Source organism: Pan troglodytes, chromosome 15 (genome assembly GCF_028858775.2).
Source record: "Pan troglodytes isolate AG18354 chromosome 15, NHGRI_mPanTro3-v2.0_pri, whole genome shotgun sequence".
Classification (NCBI taxonomy): domain Eukaryota; kingdom Metazoa; phylum Chordata; class Mammalia; order Primates; family Hominidae; genus Pan; species Pan troglodytes.
Window position 1 is genome coordinate 67,178,033 of NC_072413.2, and position 25,814 is coordinate 67,203,846.

General features: G+C 41.5%; 1 protein-coding gene and 1 long non-coding RNA gene across 9 annotated transcripts in view; one reads left to right on the forward strand and one right to left on the reverse strand.

Annotated features, from left to right (window-relative positions):
* The window catches only part of LOC104002083 (uncharacterized), a 74,300-nt gene that overhangs the window by 6,343 nt on the left and 42,143 nt on the right, over positions 1–25,814 (reverse strand). Inside the window, exons 4-5 of one of the 2 annotated variants that reach the window (XR_008539258.2) lie at positions 21,304–21,421; positions 6,665–6,826 (exon numbers count right to left, since the gene is read on the reverse strand). This is a non-coding gene — a long non-coding RNA (uncharacterized LOC104002083). The remainder of the gene's footprint in view (positions 1–6,664; positions 6,827–21,303; positions 21,422–25,814) is intronic. The other variant, XR_010151173.1, reaches the window with a different exon arrangement.
* The window catches only part of EXD2 (exonuclease 3'-5' domain containing 2), a 50,916-nt gene continuing 27,196 nt past the window's right edge, over positions 2,095–25,814 (forward strand). The window contains exons 1-4 of one of the 7 annotated variants that reach the window (XM_009428015.5): positions 2,119–2,209; positions 14,525–14,608; positions 19,436–19,691; positions 20,034–20,413. In XM_009428015.5, the coding sequence (XP_009426290.3) occupies positions 20,081–20,413 (333 nt within the window). In that variant the 5' untranslated portion in view covers positions 2,119–2,209; positions 14,525–14,608; positions 19,436–19,691; positions 20,034–20,080. Of the gene's footprint in view, positions 2,210–2,388; positions 2,658–14,524; positions 14,609–19,435; positions 19,692–20,033; positions 20,414–25,814 lie in introns of those variants that run through there. The other 6 variants (XM_009428014.5, XM_001141128.7, XM_510030.8 and 3 more) reach the window with 6 other exon arrangements.

Genomic DNA, 25,814 nt, shown 5'->3' on the forward strand with positions numbered 1-25,814 from the left:
ACAGTAGATGTACATATTTATGGGATACATGAGATATTTTGATACAAGCATGCAATGTAACTGCCATTCTAATCTAATTTCTATCTTTTAAAATTGTATCTTTTTTTTTAGTTTGGTACTATGTCCTTTCCTGTTCTTTCTTCTTTGGGTTAACAAACTTTTCACTCCTTTACTATCATTTTTAAAAAACCCTTTTATTGAAGTATATATGAAACCAGAAAAGTGCTCACAAATATAACCTGAACACACATGTAAAGCCGCACTCAGATTAAGAAATAGAACATTATCAGCACTTCGTGAACCTCCTCATGTTCCCTTCCAGTTATTACTACCCTAAGATTAATCATTATATACAGTGACTTCTAATAGCAGGGATATTTGGGTAGTTTCCAGTTTGGGGCTGTTGAAAGTATGGGTATGAGCTTTTTTTTGTACATGTCCTTTTCGTGAATACATGCAGACATTTCAGTTGCATATATATAACTAGGAGTAAAATTGTTTTTTGTTGTTTTTGTTTTCAAGACAGGGTCTAGCTCTGTCACCTATGCTGGACTGCAGTGGTGTGATCACAACTCACTGCAGCCTCAAACTCCAGGGATCAAGAGGTCCTCCTGCCTAAGCTTCTGGAGTAGCTGGGACTACAGGTGCGCACCATGATGCCCAGCACTTTGGGAGGCCGAGGTGGGAGGATCGCTTGAGGCCAGGAGTTCAAGACCAGCCTGGGCAACACAGTGAAAATCCCTAAAGTGCTGGGATGACACATTGAGCCACTGTGCCCCAGCTAGGAGTGAAATTGTTGGAACAAAGTCTTTTCACATATTCAGCTTCAGTTGATACCGCCAAACAGTTAAACAAAGTGATTGCATCAATTTATGTTCCCTTCAGGAGCATATGAGAGTTGTGGTTGCTCCACAATCTTGCCAATACTTGATATTTTCTTTTTCATTTAGCTATATCTCATTGTGGTTTTAATTTGCATTTCCTCTTTATCCTTTGTTTTTTAAGTGTTTCAAGATGGAGCAGATAAAAATTCAGGGAGTTAATCCTCTATAATAGCTGGAAATTTCCCCCATGGGTACTCATTCAATGGAATTTAAAACATTTGCCCTTGTATTGAAGGCAATATAGTATAAAGGATGGGGCCACATGCTCTGCAATCAGAAATATGAGGTTTGATTCCTAACTCGGGTGCTTACTTGCTGAATTACCTTGAGGAAGTTATTTAACCTTTTTCTATTTTATGTAAAACGGCACTAATAATAGTACTGCCTCACAGGGTTGTTATGGGGATTAAAGGAGAAAAAATAAGTAAAATGCTTTGCAAAGTTCCTAGCAACAGGTGAGCACAAAGTCAACAAATGGTAGCTATTATTATACCTTATATTGGTTATTTATGCACATCTCATTTCTCCTTCTGTTTTACACATTCCATGAGAAAGGAAAAGCATGCATGTAGCACAGATTAACTGCCTCACATATAATTGCTAATAAAGACTGATTGGATGAACGATTTAATATATAAACAGAAAGTATTGTGGTTATCGCTATAAAAGATGGCATAGGTTGGGCATTCACGCCTGTAATCCCAGCACTTTGGGAGGCCGAGTTGTGAGGTTCGCTTGAGCCCAGGAGTTCGAGACCAGCCTAGGCAATGTAGGGAGACAGTATCTACAAAAAAAAAAAAAAAAAAGAGGGTACATAAAATTATTATAGTGGCTATAGGATAATGTGCACTGCTAATGAAGACTACATTATTTAAATACAGTGTCTTTCCTTCTATTTACTGTTATCGTTTAGCAGAAAAACAGTACGCAGGATACTAAAGAATGAAAATTCGATGTCCCATATTACATTTGTGAGAGTTCTGGAGGTTTCTCCCTTCAAAGCCAAAACCAAAACACAAACATACCATCCCAGTAACAAATGCGTCACTTTTCTGAAGAAGACGTTAAGCCCTTCCAATTTTAACAGATCCTTTGTTCAACAGAGGAGAGAGACTGGGTAGGCATCACCTGCCCCAGTAGCTTCCGTACAAAATGGCGTTGCCCGTTCCCACACGCCAGCTGGGATTACGTCCTCCAGGCCTGTCGCAGGAACGGAAGTGGTTACGGCCCTAGTGAATCCGGGTGGGTGCGCGCAGGCGGCCGCACAGGTTCCAGGTCTTTAACGTGAGCCCGCTGCAGGTGTGCGGCCCAGTCCGAGACAGCAGGTAAGTGAGGCTCAGAAGCCGTCGAAGCCTTGCACCAGGATTGTGCGCGGGGCAGGGGGTGCTTCCAGTGCAGACTAAGAGGGGTCGTGGAGCGGGGGGATATTACCCTGTACGGGGCTGACATTGCGGGGATCCCGCTGTCCCGGAGCGAGTTGGCCCTGCCCCTCTCCCCGCCCCTCGGCGTGACCCCCTCGCCCCCGTCGCACACGGCGGGGCGGTTCAGCACCCAGGTGCGCAAGGAGGGCCTCACCCCTGCCCGCGGCCTCCCACGCCCTCCTTGGGCCTCTCCTTTCGACCCCCTTACCCTCTCCCTGGGAGACTCTACCAGACCTTCGAGGCTGCGTGTCCCAGTCAGCTAAAAAGGAGGCCCCTCCCGCGGCACCTGGTAGCTCCTCGGGCGCTGCGGGTTCGACGCGGCAACAGCTGCTGTTTTCTCCCCTGGATTCGTGTGAGCCGCCACCCTCGCTACCATCCCTGACTCCCAGACCACACCCTGCTCTGGGCCTTGCCGGGAGCCACCTCTTTCGCTTTTCACATCCCTGGGATGGATCAAAACTAAGAACCTTAATCATTATTTATTACAAAATTGACATCTGCTCCTTAAAATACAAACAAACCAATCCCCCGATAAGCTTTTGATATGATTCCAACATTCAAACTCCTTTATATACCCTCTCCTCAAAAACACAAAATTGAAATTATACTTTATTTTCTTAGTTCTGTTCCAAGGATAGAAGGAATTGAAAGGTTTTGTTAATCATAGGAATTAGGAAGTGCGGGTTGGGGCGCAGCGGGGAAGATGGATTAAATTTGGTCAAGTTGAGCTTGTTTTAAAAATGTATTTTTAAAATATTCTAGTTATAGTCCGTGCATAAAGCCTTGTAACAAAATTATGTAAAAATTTTAAACAAGACAGATCTTTCTTAGCTTGATGTTCTTGGTGGTGAGGGTGGGGAGTGTGGAAGACAGATCCTCTTTGATTTTGTTTTTTTTTCCATCTCCACCTTCTTTACCAGTCCCTTTCCCACAAAATAAGAACCGTTGTCAGTTTGTGTGTATTTTTCTTTGCATTTATTTGACAAGTATGTGTACGTATAAGATATATGTTTGTAAGATTTCGCTTTAAACTTTTACAAATATGCATGTTTTATGCATTACACAACTTGACGTTTTATGCTTAAAAACGGGTCTTGGAATTTTTTCTTTGTCAGTACCTAGAGATCTACCTATTTTTTCTACTTGCTCTGTAAATTCCGTGGTTATGTAAGATTCCATAGATTGTTTCCAGTTTTTCATTGTTAGACACAGTATGGCGGAGAACATCCTTCCCACACACCTCTGTGAGAGCCCATGTGAGAGCATTTCTCAAGGATGGGTACCTGCAGGTGGAATTGCTGGGTGGGAGAGTATGGGGATTTAGGAATGCCAAACTGCCACCCACAGTGGATAATAATTTCCTCCATTCTCTCTCTCTCTTTTTTTTATTTTTATTTTGAGACAGAGTCTTGCTCTGTTGCCCAGGTTGGAGTGCGGTGGCTTTATCTCGGCTCACTGCAGCCTCTGCCTCCCAGGTTCAAGCGATTCTCCTGCCTCAGCCTCGCGAGTAGCTGGTATTACAGGCACCCGCTACCACGCCTGGCTAATTTTTGTATTTTTAGTAGAGACGGGGTTTCACCGTATTTGCCAGGCTGGTCTCAAACTCCTAACCTCGAGTGATCCGCCCGCCTTGGCCTCCCGAAGTGATGGGATTACAGGTGTGAGCCACCGTGTCTGGCCCACCATGCTCTTTTGATCATTTAATGGTATCGATCTTTTTTGTTTTTGCCAATCTGATGGATGGAAAAGTGATTTCTCATTGCTGTTTTAATTTGCATTCCCCTGATTACTATTGAGATTGAACATCTTCATGATTGTCAGCCATTTGTATTTCCTCTTTTGAGAAACATCTCTTTCTATTAGATTGTCTTTTCCTTATTGATTTATAATAGTATTTTATATGTTCTGGATTTTGATCTTTTGTTATTCATATGTGTTTATAATATTTACTCCCTGCTTATTGCTTTTTTAAGTTGTTGCTTGTCTTTTAACTATATGGCATCTTTGTTGAAACAAAGTTTAAAATTTTAGGTTTTAATTTATCAGTCTGTTATGTGTGTGTTTGTATTTTGTGGCTATCATTCCCAATCCGAGTGGTTCTTAAATGGCAGAGATTTTTGCTGTCGGGGTTATTTGGCAATGTCTGTAAACATTTTTTGTTTGTTCCACTAGGATGGTGCTGCTATTGGTTATCTAGTGAGTAAAAGCGAGGGGTGCTGCTAAACATCCTACAGCGCACGGGAAAGCTTCCCACAACAAAGAATTTCACCAGCCAAAAATGTCAATTGTGCTGAAGTTGAAAAATCCTTCTCTACTTTTAGAGAGAGGAGGGTTTTCTCCTAAAGCTCTGTTTTCTCCTTGAAGTTCTTCTTGTGGGAATAGTTTTTTTTCTTTAATTCCTCTGGAATTGTGTGTGTGTAATTGTTGTTTTCCAAATACTGTCACCTCGAACAGTCAGTCCATTCTTTTTTTTTTTTTTTTTTTGAGTCGGAGTCTCGCTGTGTCGCCCAGGCTGGAGTGCAGTGGCGCGATCTCAGCTCACTGCAACCTCTGCCTCCCGAGTTCATGCCATTCTCCTGCCTCAGCCTCCCAAGTAGCTGGGACTACAGGCGCCCACCACCTCGCCTGGCTAATTTTTTGTATTTTTAGTAGAGATGGGGTTTCACCGTGTTCGCTAGGATGGTCTCGATCTCCTGACCTTGTGATCCACCTGCCTCGGCCTCCCAAAGTGCTGGGATTACAGGCGTGAGCCACCGCGCCCGGCCTAGTCAGTCCATTCTTGAACCATTAATCCGAAATGCCACACTTACCATGTACTAGTTTCTTTTTTTTCTTTTTAATTTTTATTTGTAGAGATAGAGATGAGTTTTTGCTATGTTGTTCAGGCTGGTCTCAAACTCAGGAGATTCTCCCCCCTCAGCCTCCCAAAGTTCTGGAATTATGGACATGAGCCACCTCGCCTGGCCTCATGTGCTCATTTATCATACAGGATCTGTTTCTAGACTGTCTTCTGTTCTATGGCATAGTTTTCTATTTTGCTGGACCAATACCACAACATCCTATATTAAACTATATGTTATATGTTGACATTAATAGGGTAAATACTCCATCATGATTATTATTTTATTGGAAGTCATATACTATATCAGCTCATGTATTCTCATTTAAAAAACAATATTTTTGGTTATTATTGGTTTCTTTTCCAGATTAATTTTACAGTCAACTTGTCAATTATTTTTTTCTTTTAAGAGATGGGAGCCGGGCGCGGTGGCTCACGCCTGTAATCCCAGCACTTTGGGTGGTTGAGATGGGCGGATCACCAGGTCAAGAGTTTGAGACAGCCTGACCAACATGGTGAAACCCCGTCTCTACTAAAAATACAAAAATTAGCCGGGCATGATGGTGTGCGCCTGTAATCCCAGCTACTCAGGAGGCTGAGGCAGGAAAATCACTTGAACCCAGGAGGCAGAGGTTGCAGTGAGCTGAAATTGCACCACTGCACTCCAGCCTGGGTAACAGAGCGAGACTCCGTCTCAAAAAAAAAAAAAAAGAGAGAAGTGAGGTCTCACTCTGTCACTCAGCTGGAGTGCAGTGGCAGCCTTGACCTCCTGGGCTCAAGTGATCCTCCTGCCTCAGCCCCCCAAGTAGCTGGGACTACAGGTGTGTACCACCACACTGGCTAATTTTTGTATTGTTTATAGAGATGAAGTTTCACCATGTTGCGCAGGCTGGTCTTGAACTCCTGGGTTCAAGTGACTCACCCGCCTTGGCCTTCCAAAATGCTGGGATTACAGGTGTGAACCACCATGCTCAGCTCCAAATCATTTTTTAATGGCTTTATTGAGATGTAATTCACACACCATACAATTCTTCAAAGTGTACAATTTAATGATTTTAGTATATTCATAGAGTCGTGCAAACATCACCATAGTCTAATTTTAGAACATTTTTATCACCCCAAAAAGAAACCCATACCAATTAGAAGTCACTCCCTATCCCTTACTCCCCTGAGACCCCAGCCCTAGGCAACCACTAATATTTCTGTCTTTCTAGATCTGGGTGTTTTGTGTAAAAGGAATCATACAATGTGTAGTCTTTTGTGACTGGCTGCTTTAACTTAGGATAGTGTACTGAAGATTCTTCCATGCTATAGCATGTTTCAGTACTTCATTCTTTTTATTACTGAATGAAATTTCATCCTATGGTATATTTGTTTTGTAGGGTTGTGGTCAAAGTAACACAAACTGCTGACTTAAAACAACAGAGGTTTATTCTCTTGCAGTTAAGGAAGCTAGAAGTTCAAAATTAAGGTGTCAGCAGGGTTGTGCTCTTCCTGAAGGCTCTAGGGGAGAATCCTACCTTGCCTCTTCTAGTTTCTGGTGGTTGTTGGCAATCCATGGCATTTCTTGGTTTGCAGTTGCACAACTGCAGTTTCTGCCTCTGTCTTCAAATGGTCACCTTCCCTGTGTGTCTGTCTGCACATTGGATTCGCTCAGCGTAAGCCTGTTTCTTCTCCTCCTCCTGTAAGGACACAAGTCATAGTTGATTAAGGGCGCGCCCTACTTCAGTATGACCTCATGTTAACTTGATTACATCTGCGAAGACCCTATTTTCAAATAAGGTCACATTCACAGGTTCTGGGGGTTAGATCTTCAACATATCTCTTTGGGGAATACGATTCAACTCATAACATAACGGATATGCTACATTTTATTTATCTGTTCATCAACTAATTGACATTTGGGTTGTTTCCACTTTTGGGCTATTATGAATAGCTATGAACTTTAGTATGGGCATGTGTTTTCATTTCCCTTGGGTATATACCTGCCAGTGGCATTGCTAGGTTATATAACTGCCAGACTGTGTTCCAGAGCAGCTGTACCATTTGACATTCCCACCAACAATGCATGAGATTTCTAATTTCTCCACATTATTGCCAGCACTTTTTTTTTTTTTTTTTTTTTTGAGAGACAGGGTCTTACTCTGTTGACCAGGCTGGAGTGCAGTGGAGTGATCAAAGCTTACTGCAGCCTCAAACTCCTGAACTCAAGCAATCCTCCTGCCTCAGCCTCCCAAGTAGCTAAGTCTATAGGCACACTACCACTCCTGGCCAATTAATTTTTTTTTTTTGAGGCAGGGTCTCACTATGTTGCCCAGGCTAGTCTCAAATTCCTGGCGTCAAGTGATCCTCCTACCTTGGATCAGAGTGCTGGAATTACAGGTGTGCACCACCATACTTGGCCTTATTTGTTTTTTTGAATAGAACCATCCTACTTGGTGTAAAGTGGTATCTGATTGTGGTTTGGATTTGCATTTCCCTAACAGCTCCTGATATTGAACATCTTTTCAAGTGCTTATTGGCCATTTGTATACCCTCTATCAGGAAATGTCTATTCAGTTAGCTGGACTTGTCTGTTCAGTTAGCACACTTGTAGTCAAGAGGCTGAGGCAGAAGGATCACTTGAGCCCAGGAGTTTGAGGCTGTCGTGAGCTGTGATTGCATCACTGCACTGCAGCCTGGGCAACAAAGCCAGATCTCGTCTCTAAAAAATATATTAAAAAATAAAGAACAGAAATACCTATTCAGATTCTTAGCCAGTTTTAAAATTGGTCTGTCTTTTTATTATTTGGTGGTAAGAGATTTTTGTATATTCTAGATACACACCCTTCCCAAATATATGATTTGTAAATATTTTTTCCCATTCTGTGGGTTGTCTTTTCACTGTCTCGATGGTCGATTCATTCTTTTTTTTAATAATTTCAACTTTTATTTTAAATTCAGGGGGGTACATGTGCAGGTTTGTTACATGGGTAACATGTTATGCTGGAGTTTGGGGTATGGATGAGTCCTTCACTCAGGTATTGGGTATAGGTAGTTTTTCAGCCTGCGGCCCCCTTCCCTGTCTTCCCCTCCCCTCTGTAGTCCCCAGTGTCTGTTGTTCCCGTCTTTATGTCCATGTGTACTGGGTGTTTAGCTGCACTTACAAGTGAGAACACGCAGTATTTGGTTTTCTGTTCCTGCATTAATTCACTCAGGTCGTGGCCTCCAGCTGATCCATGTTGCTGCATCCATTTTTCTCATCTGCACACAGTCAATTCATTCTTTAAAAAGTTTTTTAAAATGAAGTTTGTATTGAATTTACATATTATTTTGAGTATTTCTATAAAACAATCTTTTCTTCTTATCAAAAATAGGATAATTATAGTACCTCCCACATAGGGTTACTGAAAGGATTAAATGAATACTTTAATATGAGTATATATGTACATGTAAAGTGCCTGGCACATGATTGGTCCTGTTTGACAGCTGCTATCATACATCTCCACTCTTCTGGTCTTCTTCTAGATCTTCACTAAAGTTTTCTGTTCCTCTTTGTATTGATCTGACACATTTCTTGTTGAATTCTTTCCTAGACTTGTGTATGTGATTATGTGGTTTTTTTATGTAGTTTTAAAATAGTATACAGGTATATTGCTATTATGAATGAGATTTCTTTTTTCACATTTTTATAATAGGTTTGGAAAGCTATTGATTTTATACTCATCAGACTTTCTGAATTACCATATAATTTCTAAAAGTTGGTTGATGACTTTGTTGTTTTTCCAGGTGGTTGTGATGCAGTCATTCTGTTTAGGAGCTGTGGTTCTTTTTCATTCTACTTTCCTCTGCCATAATTCGAGTATTCTTTGCCTCTCCGCTCTGCTTTATGAGCTTCTAACAGGTCTCTCTGTCTACAGCCTTGCTCTCCTCCAGGCTAGCACCCACATTAGTACCATGGTGGTCTCATCCTGTCACTCTCCTTATAAGTCTGTTATTTGCTCTCCAGTGTCCTGTAGGATAATGATGGCCCCCTCATGACTTGTCCTGTATCTACTCATTCCAGCATCATCTCTATTTCCTTACTTGCACATTATATTTTAGCACAGTAGTGTCCATTAGAAGTAGAATGTGAGCCCCAATTTAAAATTTTCTAGTAGCCACATTAAAGATATAAAAAGAAACAAGGTGAACTGTAGTAATGGCATCACTTAATGAGGATCTGTTCTGTGAAATGTGTCATTTTGTGGACACGATAGAGCACACTTACACGAACCTAGATGGCATAGCTGACTACACACCTAGGCTGTATGGTATAGCTTATTACTCCTAGGCTATAGACCTATATGGCATGTTATTGTACTGAGTCCTGTAGGCAGTTGTAACACAGTGGTATTTGTGTATCTAAACATACCTAAGCATAAAAGTACAGTAAAAATGTGGTATAAAAGATAAACAGTGGGCCGGGCATGGAGGCTCACGCCTATAATCCCAGTACTTTGGGAGGCTGAGGCGGGCAGATCACCTGAGGTCAGGAGTTCGAGACCAGCCTGGCCAACATGGTGAAACCCCGTCTCTACTAAAAATTTAAAAAATACTCTTGTGTGGTGGCACGCGCCTGTAGCCCCGGCTACTCAGGAGGCTGAGGCAGGAGAATCGCTTGAACTTGGGAGGCAGAGTTTGCAGTGAGCCGAGATCACGCCACTGCACACCAGCCTGGGCAACAGAGTGAGACTCCATCTCAAGAAAAGATAAACAGTGTTACACTTATGTAGGGTATCTACCATGCATGGAGCTTGCAGGACTGGAAGTTGCTCTGGGTGAACCTGTGAGTGAGTGGTGGGTGAATGTGAAGGCCTAGGACGTGACTGTACACTACTTTAGATCTTATAAACACGTGTGTATTTAGGCTACACTCAAATTATTTAAATTTTTTTTGCAATAATAAATTAACCTTAGTTTACTATAACTTTTTTATTTTATAAACTTTTTAATTGTTTTAACTTTTTGACTTGTAATAACACTCAGCTTAAGACACAAATATGTTGCACAGCTGTATAAAAATGTTTATCTCTTTATAAGCTCTTTTCAACTTAAAAAAAATTTTTTTTACCTTTTTAAACTTTTTTGTTAAAAACTAAGACACAAACACACACATTCATGTTAGCTTAGACATACACAGAGTCAGGATCATCAATATCACTGTCTTCCACCTCCACATCTTGTCCCACTGGAAAGTCTTCAGGGGCAATAACAGGCATGGAGCTGTATCTATGATAACAATGCCTTCTGGAATAACTTCTGAAGGAGCTGCCTGAGGTTGCTTTACAGTTAATTTTTTTTATGAGTAGAAGGAGTACACCGTAAAATAAAAAATATGGTAAATACATAAACCAGTAACATAGTCGTTTATTGTCGTTATCAGGTATGTACTGTACATAATTGCATGTGCTGTACTTTTATACTACTGGCTGTGCTGTAGGTTCGTTAACTCCAGCATAATTACACACATTTGTGAGTAATGCATTGTGCAGCAACGTTAGGACGGTTAGGATGGCTATGATGTCACTAGGCAATAGGAATTTTTCTGCCCCATTGTAATCTTATAATTTTGTAGAACTATTGTATGTGTGGTCTGTTGTTGACCGAAACATTGTTATACAGCACATGACTATATTTAATCCAGTATATTCCAAGCATTATTTCAACATAAATATTAAAAAATCAATATGGAATTCATAGTGATAGAAGGTATAATAGGGCTTATCAGGGGTTAGAAGAGAATGGGAATTCTTGTTGAATTACAGTTTCTATTTGCAAGGATGAAGTTGTTCTGGAAATGGGTGATGGTGATGGTTGCACAGCAGTGTGAATGTACTTATTGTCATTGAATTGTACACTTAAAAATGGCTAAAATGGGCCAGGCGTGGTGGCTCAGGCCTGTAATCCCAGCACTTTGGGAGGCTGAGTCTAGGGGATTGCTTGAGCTCACGAGTCTGAGACCAGCCCGGGCAACATTGTGAAACCCCATCTCTATAAAAATAATACAAAAAAAAATTACCCAGGCATCGTGGGGACTACCTGTAGTCCCAGCTACTTGGGAGGCTAAGATAGGAGGATGGCTTGAGCTCAGGAGGTGGAGGTTGCAGTGAGCCAAGATCGCAACACTGCACTCCAGCCTCTGCGACAGAGCCAGACCTTGTCTCAAAAAAAAAAGGCTAAAATGGTAAATGTTATGTTATATATATTTTACCACAATAAAGAAGTCACCATAAAAATCAGTATGAGGCCAGGCGTGGTGGCTCACGCCTGTAATCTCAGCACTTTGGGAGGCCGAGGTGGGTGGATCACCTGAGGTCAGGAGTTCGAGACCAGCCTGGCCAACATGGTAAAACCCCGCGTCTACTAAAAATACAAAAATTAGCCGGGTGTGGTGGCGGGCACCTGTAGTCCTAGCTACTTGGGAGGCTGAGGCAGGAGAATTGCTTGAACTCAGGAGGCAGAAGTTGCAGTGAGCTGAGATCGTGCCATTGCACTCCAGCCGGAGTGACAAGAGCAAAACTCCATCTCAAAAAAAAAAAAATCAGTATGGAAATTATAAAAAGTTTACATCCTTTTTTTGTAGTAAGTATTCAAAAATTTGGTGTATATTTTACATGTATAATACTACGTTGGTTTTTTTGTTTGTTTTTGTTTTTGTGATGGAGTCTTACTCTGTCCCCCAGGCTGGAGTGCAGTGGTATGATCTCAGCTCACTGCAACCTCCGCCTCCTGGGTTCAAGTGATTCTCATGTCTCAGCCTCCTGAGTAACTGGGACTACAAGCACACGCCACAATGCCTGGCTAATTTTTGAATTTTTATTAAAGATGGGGTTTCACCATGCTGACTAGGCTGGTCTCAAACTCCTGATCTCAGGTGATCCTCCCACCTTGGCCTCCCAAAGTACTGGGATTACAGGCGTGAGCCACTGTGCCCACCTACATTTTACAGTTGTTTAAATGTTTCACCTATCCTGTGGTGCTTCCTGCCCTTCCCATTTGTGCACAAGCTGTTCCCTCCACTTGCAGTGCCCTCCTCCTGTCTGGCTCCTGCACCTGGAGAACTCTTGCTCCTGTTTGAATGCCAGTCTCAGACACCGTCTCTCTCAGCAAGTGTTTTCTCTGTTTTTTTTTTTTTTTTTTTTTTTTTTGAGACAGAGTCTTGCTCTGTTGCCCAGGCTGGAGCACAGTGGTGCAATCTCGGCTTACTGCAAGCTCCGCCTCCCGGGTTCAAGCGATTCTTATGCCTCAGCCTCCTGAGTAGCTGGGAGTGCAGGCGCACACCACCACACCTGGCTAATTTTTGTAATCTTAGTAGAGATGGGGTTTCACCATATTGGTCAGCTGGTGTTGAACTCCTGACCTCAGGTATTCCACCTGCCTCGGCCTCCCAAAGTGCTGGGATTACAGGTGTGAGCCACCGTACTCAGCCATGTTTTCTCTTAATAATACCCCAACTCGGCCAGGTGTGGTGTTCATGCCTGTAATCCTAGCACTTTGGGAGGTTGATGTGGGCAGATCGCTTGAGCTCAGGAGTTCAAGACCAGCCTGGCCAACCTGGCAAAACCCCGTTTCTACCAAAAATATAAAATATTAGCGGGTGTTGGAGCTCAGGAGTTTGAGACCAGCCCAAGCAACCTGGCAAAACCCCGTTTCTACCAAAAATACAAAATATTAGTTGGGGTGCTGTCATGTGCCTGTGGTTGGTCCTAGCTACTTGGGGGGTTGAGGTGGGAGGATCACTTGAACCCAAGAGGTCAAGGGTGCAGTGAGCTGAGATCATGCCACGGCACTCTAGCCTGGGTGACAAAGTGAGGCCCTGTCTCAAAAAAATAAATAAAAATAAAAACAATATCCCCACTCTTTCCTCAAGTCCAAGCCATTCGTGTACTTGTGTGTGCTTCACTTGTTGGTGTTATCTCACTCTTTGCAACTTGTTCATTACGTGTATTTTTCCTTGGCTAAATCATGAATTTTTCGAAGGCAGATTGTGCCTTTCGACTCTTTTTACCCGGGGTCTATCAGTGTCTGACTTATATAATGTGTTGTGTAAAAAGTTTGCTGAATGAATCCCTTGGCTGGAAAAGAAAAAAAAATGCAGTTCACAAAACCTCTTCAAATAAAAATGAATTAATAAAAGCGTATGTTAGGAGATGTTATTTTCTCTGAAAACAAATATTCAGTTTTGTATATAAAATTATGTTTGAGAGGGAAGCATAATCAAGATGCAGATTGGCCTCAATAGATGAAACATTTGGCTGAAACAGACAAGATGAAATTTAGAAGAAGGATTTTTGATTTAAGTACAAAATATAAATTACAAATACATAAAATGGAGAACTTGATTTGGCATCAGTGAATTTTAATTTACTACAAGCTTTATATGACCCAACAATGAGATTCTGTTACTAAAAAATGTATCATTTCATACAGCATTAATATAGGATCCAGCTGCTGGGAAGTAATAGTATCACTGTAGCCTGCATCAGTTAGACCGTGTCTCAAGTTTGTTTGTTTGTTTGTTTGAGACAGGGTCTCACTCCTGTTGCCTAGGCTGGACAGCAGTGATGTGATCACAGCTCATTTCAGTCTTGACTTCCCAGGCTCAGGTGATTCTCCCATCTCAGCCTCCTCAGTAGCTGGGGCTGTAGGTGCATGCCACTTTGCCTGGCTAGTTTTTTGTAATTTTTTTTTTTTTTTAAGTAGAGATGGGATTTCACCATGTTGCCCTAGGTAGTCTTGAACTCCTGGGCTCAAGCAGTCCGCCTACCTCAGCCTCCCAAAGTGCTGGGATTACAGGCCTGAGCCATCATGCCTGGCTTCAAGTATTGCATATAGACCTGAATGCCACATTTGAAGAGATACATTAACAAACTTGGGACTGTGCAGAAGGCTTTGGCCAGGAGAGTCTATAAACCAGGTCACAGGAAGACTATAAGGGGAGTCTCAGAGCTCTCTTCACCTATTTAACAGACTTTAAGGAGGGAGTAAACACTTGTCATTGCAGAGGCTGTCAAAAAGGGCAATTTGTAAGTAGGAAGCTTTTATAGATCACAAGGACTTTCAACAAAAACTGCCTCTGAAGGTGATGAACTCGGTTACTGGAAGTATTCAGTCAGAGACTAGGTCATGATCTGTCGGGATTATCACGGAAAGGATTCTTGAATTGGGTGGGAGCTGAACTTGACTCCAAAATTTTAACTCTGATTTTTTGATTTCCTTTAATAGAAGTTCTGTGGTTTTGTAGTAATAGCTAACATTTATAGAATCCTAATGTTCTAGCCAATATACTAGGTGAATTTTATTTATCATTTTACTTAAGCCTCACAGTAATCCTACATAACGGTATTCCTATTTCACAGATGAGGAGACTGTCCTTCCTGTTTCGCAGATGAGGAAACTGAGGCTTAAAGAAGTTTGGCAAATTGGCTAAGTTCCTACAGCTAGTGAGTAACAGAGGCTGGATTTAAGCCTACGCTATTTGATGTTAGGTCTTGTGTTGTCTACCATATACTACATTCCAACACTTTATACATAATCATTTAACTCATTAAAGTGTGATTTATTCCAAGAATATGATTCTGTGTTTTGTCAAGTGGGATTGCCTATCTCTGAAGAGCACCAGTTTAAAAAGAGTGTATTTTTCTAATTACAAATATGTACATATTCGTATAAAATTTGAAAAATAAAAATTGTTCATAATCCTACTATCATTAGGTAGCCATTGATATTTAGCCAGGCATATGGCTCACACCTATAACCCGAGCACTTTGGGAAGGTGAGGCAGGAGGATCACTTGAGCCTAGGAGTTTGAGACCAGCCTGGGCAATATAGTGAGACCTGCATCTCTACAAGAAATCAAAAAATGTGCTGAGCATGGTGGCATGCACCTGTACCCCCAGCTACTCAGGAGGCTGAAGTGGGAGCCTAGGAGGTTGAGGCTGCAGTGAGCCGTGATTGTGCTACTGCAGTCTAGTCTGGGCAACAGAGTGAGACTCTGTCTTAAAAAAAAAAAGTTTTATGTTCAGTTAATTTATATAAAAAACTTAAGAATGACAGATTGTTTCACTGATGAGATTTAGTGAGGGATCGAAAAGCTTGGATCCCAGAGTAAACTGTTACCACAGTTTGATTTTTTTCTGACTCCCAACCCAGTACTGAACCATACTACCTCTTTATAACATCAAGGCTCGATAAGGTGAAAAACTTTTTTTCATTTCAATAAACAGAATGTTGTAATCTGGTGATTGAATTAGAGACATTTATCATACAAATGTTAACATATAATACCTTGAGCTGAATTTCATTCATTCAGTAAATATTTACTGAGTATCATCAGCTCCGTGCTAGTCACTGGGGAAAATGGTGGTAACAAAGCCAGTTAAGGTTCCTGTTCTCATGGACAGACAATGAATGAACCAACAGTCACACATTAATCATTCAGGCTAACAAGCTGTTTTCCAGTTTTTGGCTGTTACAAACAAGTAACTGCTATGAACATTCTTATATGAGTCTTTTTATGAATAGATTTAATTTATCCAGCTTGGGGCTCAGAGAATAGTACCACATCTGACCCCCCTCATACATTCCAAATCTTTATTCCATGAATATTGGAGTTTCTCAGTCCATTCCCCATGTCTCTGCTTTGTTGTGTATTCTTTCTGTTTTAAAATTTTTTTTAGTAAAGATGGGATCTCATTATGTTGCCCAGGTTGGTCTTGAACTCCTGGGCTCAAGTGATCCTCCCACCTCGGCCTCCCAAAGTGTTGAGATTACAGGCGTGAGACACCATGCTTGGCCTCAGTATGTTTTCTCCCTCTTTATCTGTCTGCTACATTCTGGTGACTTCCTCAGATTTTTTTCTTCAATTCATTAACTCTTTCTGTATGTCTGGTCTACATTTTAACCTGTCTATTGAGTATTGAGTTTTTAAAAATTTTTAATAAATATTTTTCATATCTAGAATGTATATATTTTTGTCTTTGTTTTAGTTATTATTTTCATTAATATCTCTGAATATTCTTTAAAGTCCTTTTCAGATCTCAAGTATGGAAATCTTTGTTTGATGGCTCTATGCACTATTTTTATTGGCTTTAGGATTTTGTTTTGTTGTAATTCATTGTGAGACCCCTTCTAGGGACTGATCTTTCATGGTAGTCCTGTATGTGTCCTATGTGGGGGGTGTGTGTGTGTGTGTGTTATGATAGACTCTGCCTGGTTCCAATAGATTTTACCAGTTCTGAACCAGTGTAAATTCAATTTCTTGGCTTAGGGTTCCCTTTTATGAGGATAATGTGAACTTGGGCCTTGTATCTGCTTGAGCCATAGAGAAGTGTAGGCTTGAGGATTTGTCTTTTATTTTTTAATTTATTTTTTATTTTTATCTGAGACATAGTCTCACTCTGTTGCCCAGCTTGGAGTGCAGTGGCGTGATCTTGGCTCACTGCAATCTCCACCTCCCAGGTTCTAGTGATTCTCATGCCTCAGCCTCTCGAGTAGCTGGGATTACAGGCATGCACCACCACACCTGGCTAATTTTTGTGTTTTTAGTAGAGAGACGGGCTTTCACTAAGTTGGCCAGGCTGATTTCAAACTCCTGGGCTCAAGCTGTCTGTCCACCTTGGCCTCCCAAAGTGCTGGGATTACAGGTGTGAGCCACTGCACCCAGCTGAGGATTTTTCCTCTTTCAAGGGACTCTGTTCATGCCTTTGGCCTGGGGCAGGTGGCTTGCCCAGGCCAAGGTGGGTAAATACTTCTGGTTTGTGGATAGGGTGGCACTCCCCTGGATTCCAGCTGTGTCTTGGGCCTGTGGCCTAGAGTTCTGCCTCTGGGTTGCTGATATACTCCAGTGCTGGGGCTGGCATGAGTTCTGGTCTCTGCCCAGCTTCATCTCCCACCCACTCACTTTTTTTTTTTTTTTTTTTTTTTTTGAGACAGGGTCTCACTCTGTCACCCAGGCTAGAGTGCAGTGGGTGCAGTGGCACACCATCACAGCTTCCTGTAGCCTTGACCTCCCCGGCTCAAGCTATCCTCCCACCTCAGGCCCCCCAAGTAGCTGATACTTAAGGCATGTGCCACCACGCCCAGCTAATTTTTTTATATTTTTGGTGTAGATGAGGTTTCACCATGTTGCCCAGGCTGATCTCAAACTCCTAGGCTCAAGCCATCCACCTGCCTCGGCCTCCCAAAGTGCTGGGATTACAGGCATGAGCCACTGCGCCCAGCCTTCCACCCACTTGGGGTTTCCTCCTTCCTTTCTGGCACCTGATGATTTCTTTCTTTCTTTTGGGGGCTTAACTGTGTTTTACATTTTTATCTTTTCAGTGGTTTCTCCAGCATTTGCATTGTTTAGAGTGGAAAAGGGAAGGACTTTTATGTCTTCTCAGATTACCTTAATCAGCAGTTTCTCTACACAAGTTATTTAATCTCATTAAGCTTCAGTTTTCTCTTCAATAAAAGCACTGGAGAAAATACATATGAAATTCTTAGCACAGTTTCTGGAATAAAGTAAATGTTTTTAAAACAGCATAACTATTACCACTTTTCATTATTACTCTAATAATTGTTGTGATTCAGTTTTTCTTCTCTAATACATATCTCTATAGGCATGATTATAATCCAGAAGTTATTGTAAATATGAAATTTTCTTTTTGGCCCAGTGCAGTGGCTCACATCTCTAATCACAGCATTTTGGGAGGCTGAGACAGGTGAATCACTTGAGGTCAGGAGTTCAAGACCAGCCTGGCCAACATGGTGAAACCCTGTCTCTACTAAAAATACACAAATTAGCTGGGTATGGTGGCATACCCCTGTAGTCCCAGCTGCTTGGGAGGCTGAGGCAGGAGAATCACTTGAACTCAGGAGGCGGATACTGCAGTGAGCCGAGATCATGCCACTGCATACAGGTCTGGGCGACGGCGAGAGACTCCATCTAATAAAAAAAAAATTTAAAGTTATTGATGAAACTTTTAAAAAGTAATAAAAACCATACACATTCAGTGGGAAACCTTCAGCCATAGAGAAGTGTAGGCAGGGTGCAGCTGATTGCTCTGTCTTTGGGCAATTTAGCTTTTAGGCCAGAGGCCACAGATGGGTAGCCTGGTGTGTGCCTAGGGTGTTTTTGTTTGGCTGGCGCAATATTTTTTAAAACTGTAAGTTTATTGCCAGCATTTTAAAATGGTGACATTTCATGTAAAATTCAGATACCTGACTTATCTTAAACAAGCAAAGTATTTGACCACACTGGGCCTTCTTCCTGCACAGGATCATCAGCTTGTGCTGAATGGTTGCTGCTCCATGTTTTCTCCCTGGCCCTGAGACCAAAGGCCATTTACTTTTTTTTTTTTTTTTTCTTTTTTGAGACAGAGTCTTACTCTTATCACCCAGGCTGGAGTGCAGTGGCTCAGTTTCGGCTCACTGAAACCTCCACCTCCCAAGTTCCAGCTATTCTCCTGCCTCAGCCTCCCGAGTAGCTGGGATTACAGGTGCCCACCACCACGCCTGGCTAATTTTTGTATTTTTAGTAGAGATGGGGTTTCACCATGTTAGCCAGGCTGGTCCGAACTCCTGACCTCAGGTGATCCACCTGCCTTGGCCTCCCAAAGTCCTGGGATTACAGGCATGAGCCACTGCACCTGGCCAGGCCACTTACTATTTTTTTTTTTTTTTTTTTGAGACGGAGTCTCACTCTGTCACCCAGACTGGAGTGCAGTGGCACGATCTCGGCTCACTGCAAGCTCCGCCTCCCGGGTTCATACCATTCGCCTGCCTCAGCCTCCCAAGTAGCTGGGGCAACAGGCGCCCGCCACCACGCCTGGCTAATTTCTTGTCTTTTTAGTAGAGACGGGGTTTCACTGTGTTAGCCGGGATGGTCTAGATCTCCTGACCTCGTGATCCACCTGCCTCGGCCTCCCAAAGTGCTGGGATTACAGGCATGAGCCACCGCGCCCGGCCCAGGCCACTTACTATTTACTGTTGTACTTTTACTGTTATTTTAATAGTACAGAAATAGTGCTGTATACTCATTTCTTTCTCACATGTAGGAAAACAGAAACTACATGGAGAAAGCCACATGTTACAGAAAAATGAAAAAGGGACCATTTTGTGGCTTGCTTCATTGATTTACATTAACCTGCCTGGCGCTGTGGACACTTCAGTTTGCATCCGCCTTCTATGCATCTTGTATGTCTCTCTAAGTTCTACCTTTTTCTTTTGCTTTTCTGATCCTTTCTCTTTTGTACCCCCGCTGCCTTACCCTACAATAACCGTATCAGTTTCTATGGAGAACTGCTGAGCCTTCTGGAGCAACAGAAAGTGTTGAGTCAAACCTGTTTCCTTCACTCCCTCACTGCCGCACCTTCCAGAGAAGTAAAAAAAGTCTCCCTACCAACTGACTGATGATTACAATTTTTTTTAAACTGAGAAGCAGAAGTTTTCCTTCAACTGTTAGGTGATCAAAGGTTTAAAATACAAAATACTTTGAAGAAGATCCATTAACTAAAAAATTCATTCATTAATCAGCAGTTAGAGGTGAGAGTCTAGCTTATTGTTTTTTTTTTCTTCCTAGATCACACTTCATTGTGTAGATAGCCTGTTGTTTTGGCTGATATGATTTTATATCATTAAGAGAGCCATGGGGAACTGTCAGAGGGCAGGGAGATTTCCTGGGGTGAGGATGGAGATAGAGATGGAATACAGAGATTATAAAGATGAAGAAATTAAACCATTGCTACTATTTCACATGGAAATTTATAGCAGTTGTTTTAGTTTGTGGGCACAGAGATTATAAATGGGGCATTTTTTAGAGGAAAACTTGTTTATGTAAAGGTTTATATTCTGTATATAAATATATTTTTGCCATTTGTTTTGCAGATTGTGGGATTAGTGATATGCTTTTCTAAAGAGTAGAAAAGTCGAAGATGTCTAGACAGAACTTAGTGGCTTTGACAGTGACTACCCTTCTGGGTGTGGCTGTAGGGGGGTTTGTCCTCTGGAAAGGCATCCAGCGCCGCCGAAGGAGTAAAACGAGTCCTGTGACCCAACAGCCACAGCAGAAAGTGCTGGGCAGTAGAGAGCTGCCCCCTCCAGAAGATGATCAGCTGCACTCCAGTGCCCCCAGATCCTCGTGGGAGGAACGGATCCTTAAAGCAAAGGTGGTGACAGTGTCTCAGGAGGCAGAGTGGGATCAAATCGAGCCCTTGCTTAGAAGTGAATTAGAAGATTTTCCAGTACTTGGAATTGACTGTGAGTGGGTAAGTTAAAAAGCAAAAGTTAAAAACAAACAAACAAACAAACAAAAAAACCAACTTCTGCTTTTCCAACTGGGACCTTGGACAGTCAAGTAGAAAATAAGGTTAAAGGAAAATGAATTAACTTGTTCTCAACTTGCTTATAAGCAGATTTTAGCAGAAGAAGCTGCTGTTCCTCTCAGGATGGTGGAGTGCTTACAATTATGGATTACAATCATGTCAAACCTATATGAATTCTATTTTCCCCACTTATCATTTTATGAACTTGGACAAGCTATTTAGCCTCTCTGAGTCTTTGTTTGTTTGGTTGTTTGTAATAGGAACGTCATGGTACTTACCTCCAGTGGCTTTTCTAAGGATTCAAATAGATCACCCCCATAAAGGATTCAGCACAGTGTGAACATATAGTAGTAAGTGTTCATGAAATATTAGCCACTGTTAATATTTGTAGTAGCATTTTCATAAGGATGCCATGGAGAAAATAGCTAAGGAATTCTATTTAAATGGAAATTATTACTTAGGATTTTAAAAGATAACAGTTAACATTTGAAACATCATTTACTCTAAGCCATGTACTATATGTTTTGCTTGCATCATCTAATTTTCACCATATGGGCATAACTTGGAGATATTGCAGGTTCGATGTTAGACCATGGCAATAAAGCAAATCTTGCAATAAAGTGAGTTACATGAGTTTTTTGGTTTCCCAGTGCATATAAAAGTTATGCTTATGCTGAGTGTGGCCGTGGCTCATGACTGTAATCCCAGCACTTTGGTAGGCTAAGGTGGGGAAAATCAGTTGAGGCAAGGAGTTTAATACCAGTCAGCCAGGTCAGCATAGCGAGACTCCATCTCTACAAAAAGAGAAATTAGCCAGGTGTGGTGACACCCACCTGTAGTCCCAGCAACTTGGGAGGCTGAGGCAGGAGGATTGCTTGAGCCCAGGAGGTTGAAGCTGTCGTGAGCTATGAACACACCACTGCACTTCAGCCTGAGTGGCAGAGGGAGATCCTGTCTCGGGGAAAAAAAAAATGTTGTGTTTATACTATACTATAGTTTATTAAGTATGTAATAACATTATATCTTTAAAAAGTACATTAATTAAATAGTTTATTGCTAAAAATTGCTAATAATTATCTGAGCCTTCAGCAAGTTGTAATCTTTTTGCTGGTGGAGGGTCTTGCCTTGATATTGATGGCTGCTGAGTGATCAGGGTAGTGGTTGCTGAAGATTGGAGTTCCTGTGACAGTTTCTTAAAATAAGACAACAAAGAAGTTTGCCACATTGGTTGACTCTTCCTTTCATGAGAGATTTTTTTCTACTATGTGGTGCTGTTTAATATCATTTTACCCACAGTAGAACTTCTTTCAAAATTGGAGTCAGTCCTCTGAAACCCTGCCATTGCTTTATCAACTAAGTTTATGCAATATTCTAAATCTTTTGTTGTCATTTCAACAGTGTTCACAGCATCTTTACCAGGAGTAGATTCCATCTCAAGAAACCACTTTCTTTGCTCATCCATAAAAAGCAACTCTTCATCTGTTAAAGTTTTATCATGAGATTGCAGCAGTTTAATAATATCTTCAGGTTCCACCCCTAATGCTATTTCTCTTGCTGTATCCAGGAAATGTAATTAAAAGAGTCCCTAAGCAGAATGGCTCCACAAAATCAGTTCACAGGTTGATAGAAGAGGCTACTAGATGCCAACACTGTGATGACCAAAAAGAGAACACCTGACAGTGTGGGGAAATCTTTGTAATCACAAAAGCCCTTACACCACAGCTACTGAGGGTGTTTCTTTATATCAGCAATAGTAGTAGTCATTTATACCAATGACCTTGGGCCATCAAGAAAGGATCAGTGATTTTAATCTATTCTGTGTAAAAAGTTACATCATTTTAGAACTATTTACATCAGCAACAATAGAAGAAAATAGGGTTTAAGTGGTAAGCTCTAGCAGATTAGGAAAATTCACCTGTGCCAAGCACCTGGATTATTCCAACTAAACGAAGTATAACTTGAGCAACAACAGGGTAGACTGAAGTGAATAGTAATTGATCTGATAATAATACACTTTAATTACTATAGCAGAGGCATAGAAAAGTTAAAGTGGCAAATAATCTAACCCCACATCATTTTGACTTTTGATGTGTATTAAACTCAGGTTGGATTCCACATTTCCCTTTAGGCATGACTGCATTTTCCTGATTGCTGTCATAAAAAACTCAATGAAAAAGTCATTCATGGCTTCCTTCCTTGTAAAAATAAGATAGAATACATTCAAGAGATGAATAGAAAACAAAAATAGGCTGGGCGCGGTAGCCCACGCCTGTAATCCTAGCACTTTGGGAGGCCGAGGTGGGCAGATCACTTGAGGTCAGGAGTTCGAGACCAGCCTGGCAAGCATGGTGAAATCCCCCCCTCTACTAAAAATACAAAAATTAGCCAGGCGTGGTAGCAGGCGCCTGTAATCCTAGCTACTTGGGAGGCTGAGGCAGGAGAATTGCTTGAGCCCAGGAGGTGGAGGTTGCAGTGAGCCGAGATCACGCCACTGCATTCCAACCTGAGCGACAGAGCAAGTGAGACCCTGTCTCAAAAAAAGAAAAAACGAAGACAAAAATGAAAAATCATCCATTCTTGCTCTATTTATTCCTCCATTCCTGTTTTGCTTTCCTTTTCATTCATTTTTATGTAAATGTTTATTCGATTATTATTTTTGTTCTTCTTTATTGTTTTTTTTTTTAGAGACAGGGTGGTGTCACTCTGTTTCCCAGGCTGGAATGCAGTGGTACTATCATAGTTCACTGAACCTCGAACTCATGGGCTAAAATGATCCTTCTGTCTCAGCCTCCCAAGTAGCTAGGACTACAGGTATGTGCCACCACTGTCACTTGGTTCCAGTGGTTCTTGATTTTTTTTTTTTTTTTTTTTTTGAGACAAGGTCTTACTCTGTCACCCAGGCTGGAGTGCAGTGGTGGGATTTTGGCTCACTTTAGCCTTGACCTCCCTGGGCTCAGATGATTGTCTCACCTCAGCCTCCTGAGTAGCTGGAACTACAGGTGTGCGCCACCACACCTGGCTAATTTTTTTGTATTTTTAGTAGAGACGGGGTTTTGCGGTGTGGTCCAGGCTGGTCTCAAACTCTTGGACTCAAGCAATCCATTCGCCTCAGTCCCACAAAGTGCTGAGATTACAGGCGTGAGCAACCGTGCTGGCCTATGTTATTGTTTTATAGTCAATATTTGTTTAGATTTACCAAAGTGTTTACCTTCCTGTATTCTTCTTCTTCTTTTCTTTTTTTTTTGTAGATGGGGTCTTGCTCTTTTGCCCAGGCTGGAATGCAGTTGTGCGATCACAGCTAACTGCAGCCTTAACCTCCCAGGCCCAAGTAATCCTCCCTCCTCCTGAGTAGCTGGGATTACAGGTGTGAGCCACCACATGCCATCTCTTTTTCACAGAGACAGGATTTTGCTGCGTTGCCCAGGCTGGTCCCAAACTCCTAGGCTCAAGTGATCCTCCTGCCTTGGCCTCCCAAAGTGTGCTGGGGTTACAGGTGTGTGAGCTACCATGCTGGGCCCTTTTTTTTTTTTTTTTAAGAGATGAGGTCTTGCTTTGTTGTGCAGTTGTGTGAGCATGGCTCACTGCAGCCTCAAACTCCTGGGCTCAAGTGATCCTCCTGCCTCAGCCTCCTGAGTAACTGGGACTACAGACATGTGCCACTGCACCTGGATATTTTTTTTTTTTTTTTTTTTTTTTTGTAGAAATGGGGTCTTGTTGTGTTGCCCTGGCTGGTCTTCAACTCCTGGCCTCAAGTGATCCTCTCACTTGGTCCTCCTACAAGCATAAGCCACTGCATCCAGCTGTATTTACCTTTTTTTTTGTTTTTTTGTTTTTTGTTTTTTTTTGAGACAGAGTCTCGCTCTGTCACCAAGGCTGGAGTACATTAGCGCAGTCTTGACTCACTGCAACCTTTGTCTCCCGGGTTCAAGTGATTCTCCTGCCTCAGCCTCCTGAGTAGCTGGGAGTACAGGCGTGTGCCACAATGCCCGTCTAATTTTTTCTATTTTTAGTAGAGACAGGGTTTCACTGTGTTAGCCAGGGTGGTCTCGATCTCCTGACCTTGTATTTACCTTTTTCTTTGCTTACTTTTTCTTATATCTCTGACCTTCTTTTGGGGATCATTTTCCTTAAAATCGTTCTTTAACAGTTTAGGGCCCATTGATAATAAACTTCATCATTTTGAAAATGTCTGTATTTTGATTTTAATCTTAAAGAGATTTTCTCTGGGTGTAAAGTTCTGGTTTGGCAGTTTATCATTTTCAGGATAGTATTTCATTGCCTTCTGGCTTCCATTATTGCTGTTGAAGATAACTGTCAGTCTATACCTTGATTCTTTGTAAGTAATGTAATTTTTTCATATCTCTTCTTAAGATCTTCTCTTTGAGTTTATGGTTCTGAAGGTTCACTATGATGAGTCTAGGTGTTTTATTTCTAGCTTGGGATTCAGAAAAATATCTGGATAATAGGATTGATGTTTTATCAATTTAAAATTTCTCTTTAAAGATTGTCTTTATCCTTTCTTCTTTCTTGCTGGAATTTAATATTTAACATATCTTAGTCTCTCTAGATTCATTATATACGATTTCTTCTGGTCTCTTTTACAATTCCCTTTTTCTTTATTTGGCTTTGTCTAATCTGTTTAACCTGCCCCTGAGTCTTTTTTTAGACTTTTTTATTGTGAAATATAACACATCAAGAAAAGTGCCTGGAACAAAAATAAACACTGAATGATTTATGTAAAGAGAACAGCTCAGCTGTGTAACTAGAAACTAGGTCAAGAAACGTAAGATTGCTAGGACTCCAGGAGCTCCTGTTGTGCCCACTTGAAATCATTGTCCCCCTCACTGCCCTCTGAGGGTTACCATTATCCTGTCTCAAGAAAGTCTATTTACTTTCTTGTTTTCTTTATACTTTTACTGCTTAGGCATGCCTCCCTCATCACTGTAGTTTAATTTTACCTGTTTTTTAAATTTAGTATAAATGAATCATCGAGTATGTGCTCTTTTTTGTCTTGCTTCTTTTTCCAAACATTGTGAGATTTACCTGTGTTGGGTGTGACTATGATTTGTTGCCATATAGTGTTCCATGGTATAAATATACCATGACTTATTTTTCCATTCTATTACTGATGGACATTTATATATATATATAAAAAACACAGTATAGGCCGGGCGTGGTGGCTAACACCTGTAATCCCAGCACTTTGGGAGGCCGAGGTGGGTGGATCACCTGAACCTGAGGTCAGGAGTTCAAGACCAGCCTGGCCAACATGGTGAAACCCCGTCTCTACTAAAAATACAAAAATTAGCCAGGTGTGGTGATGCATACAGGTATAATCCCAGTT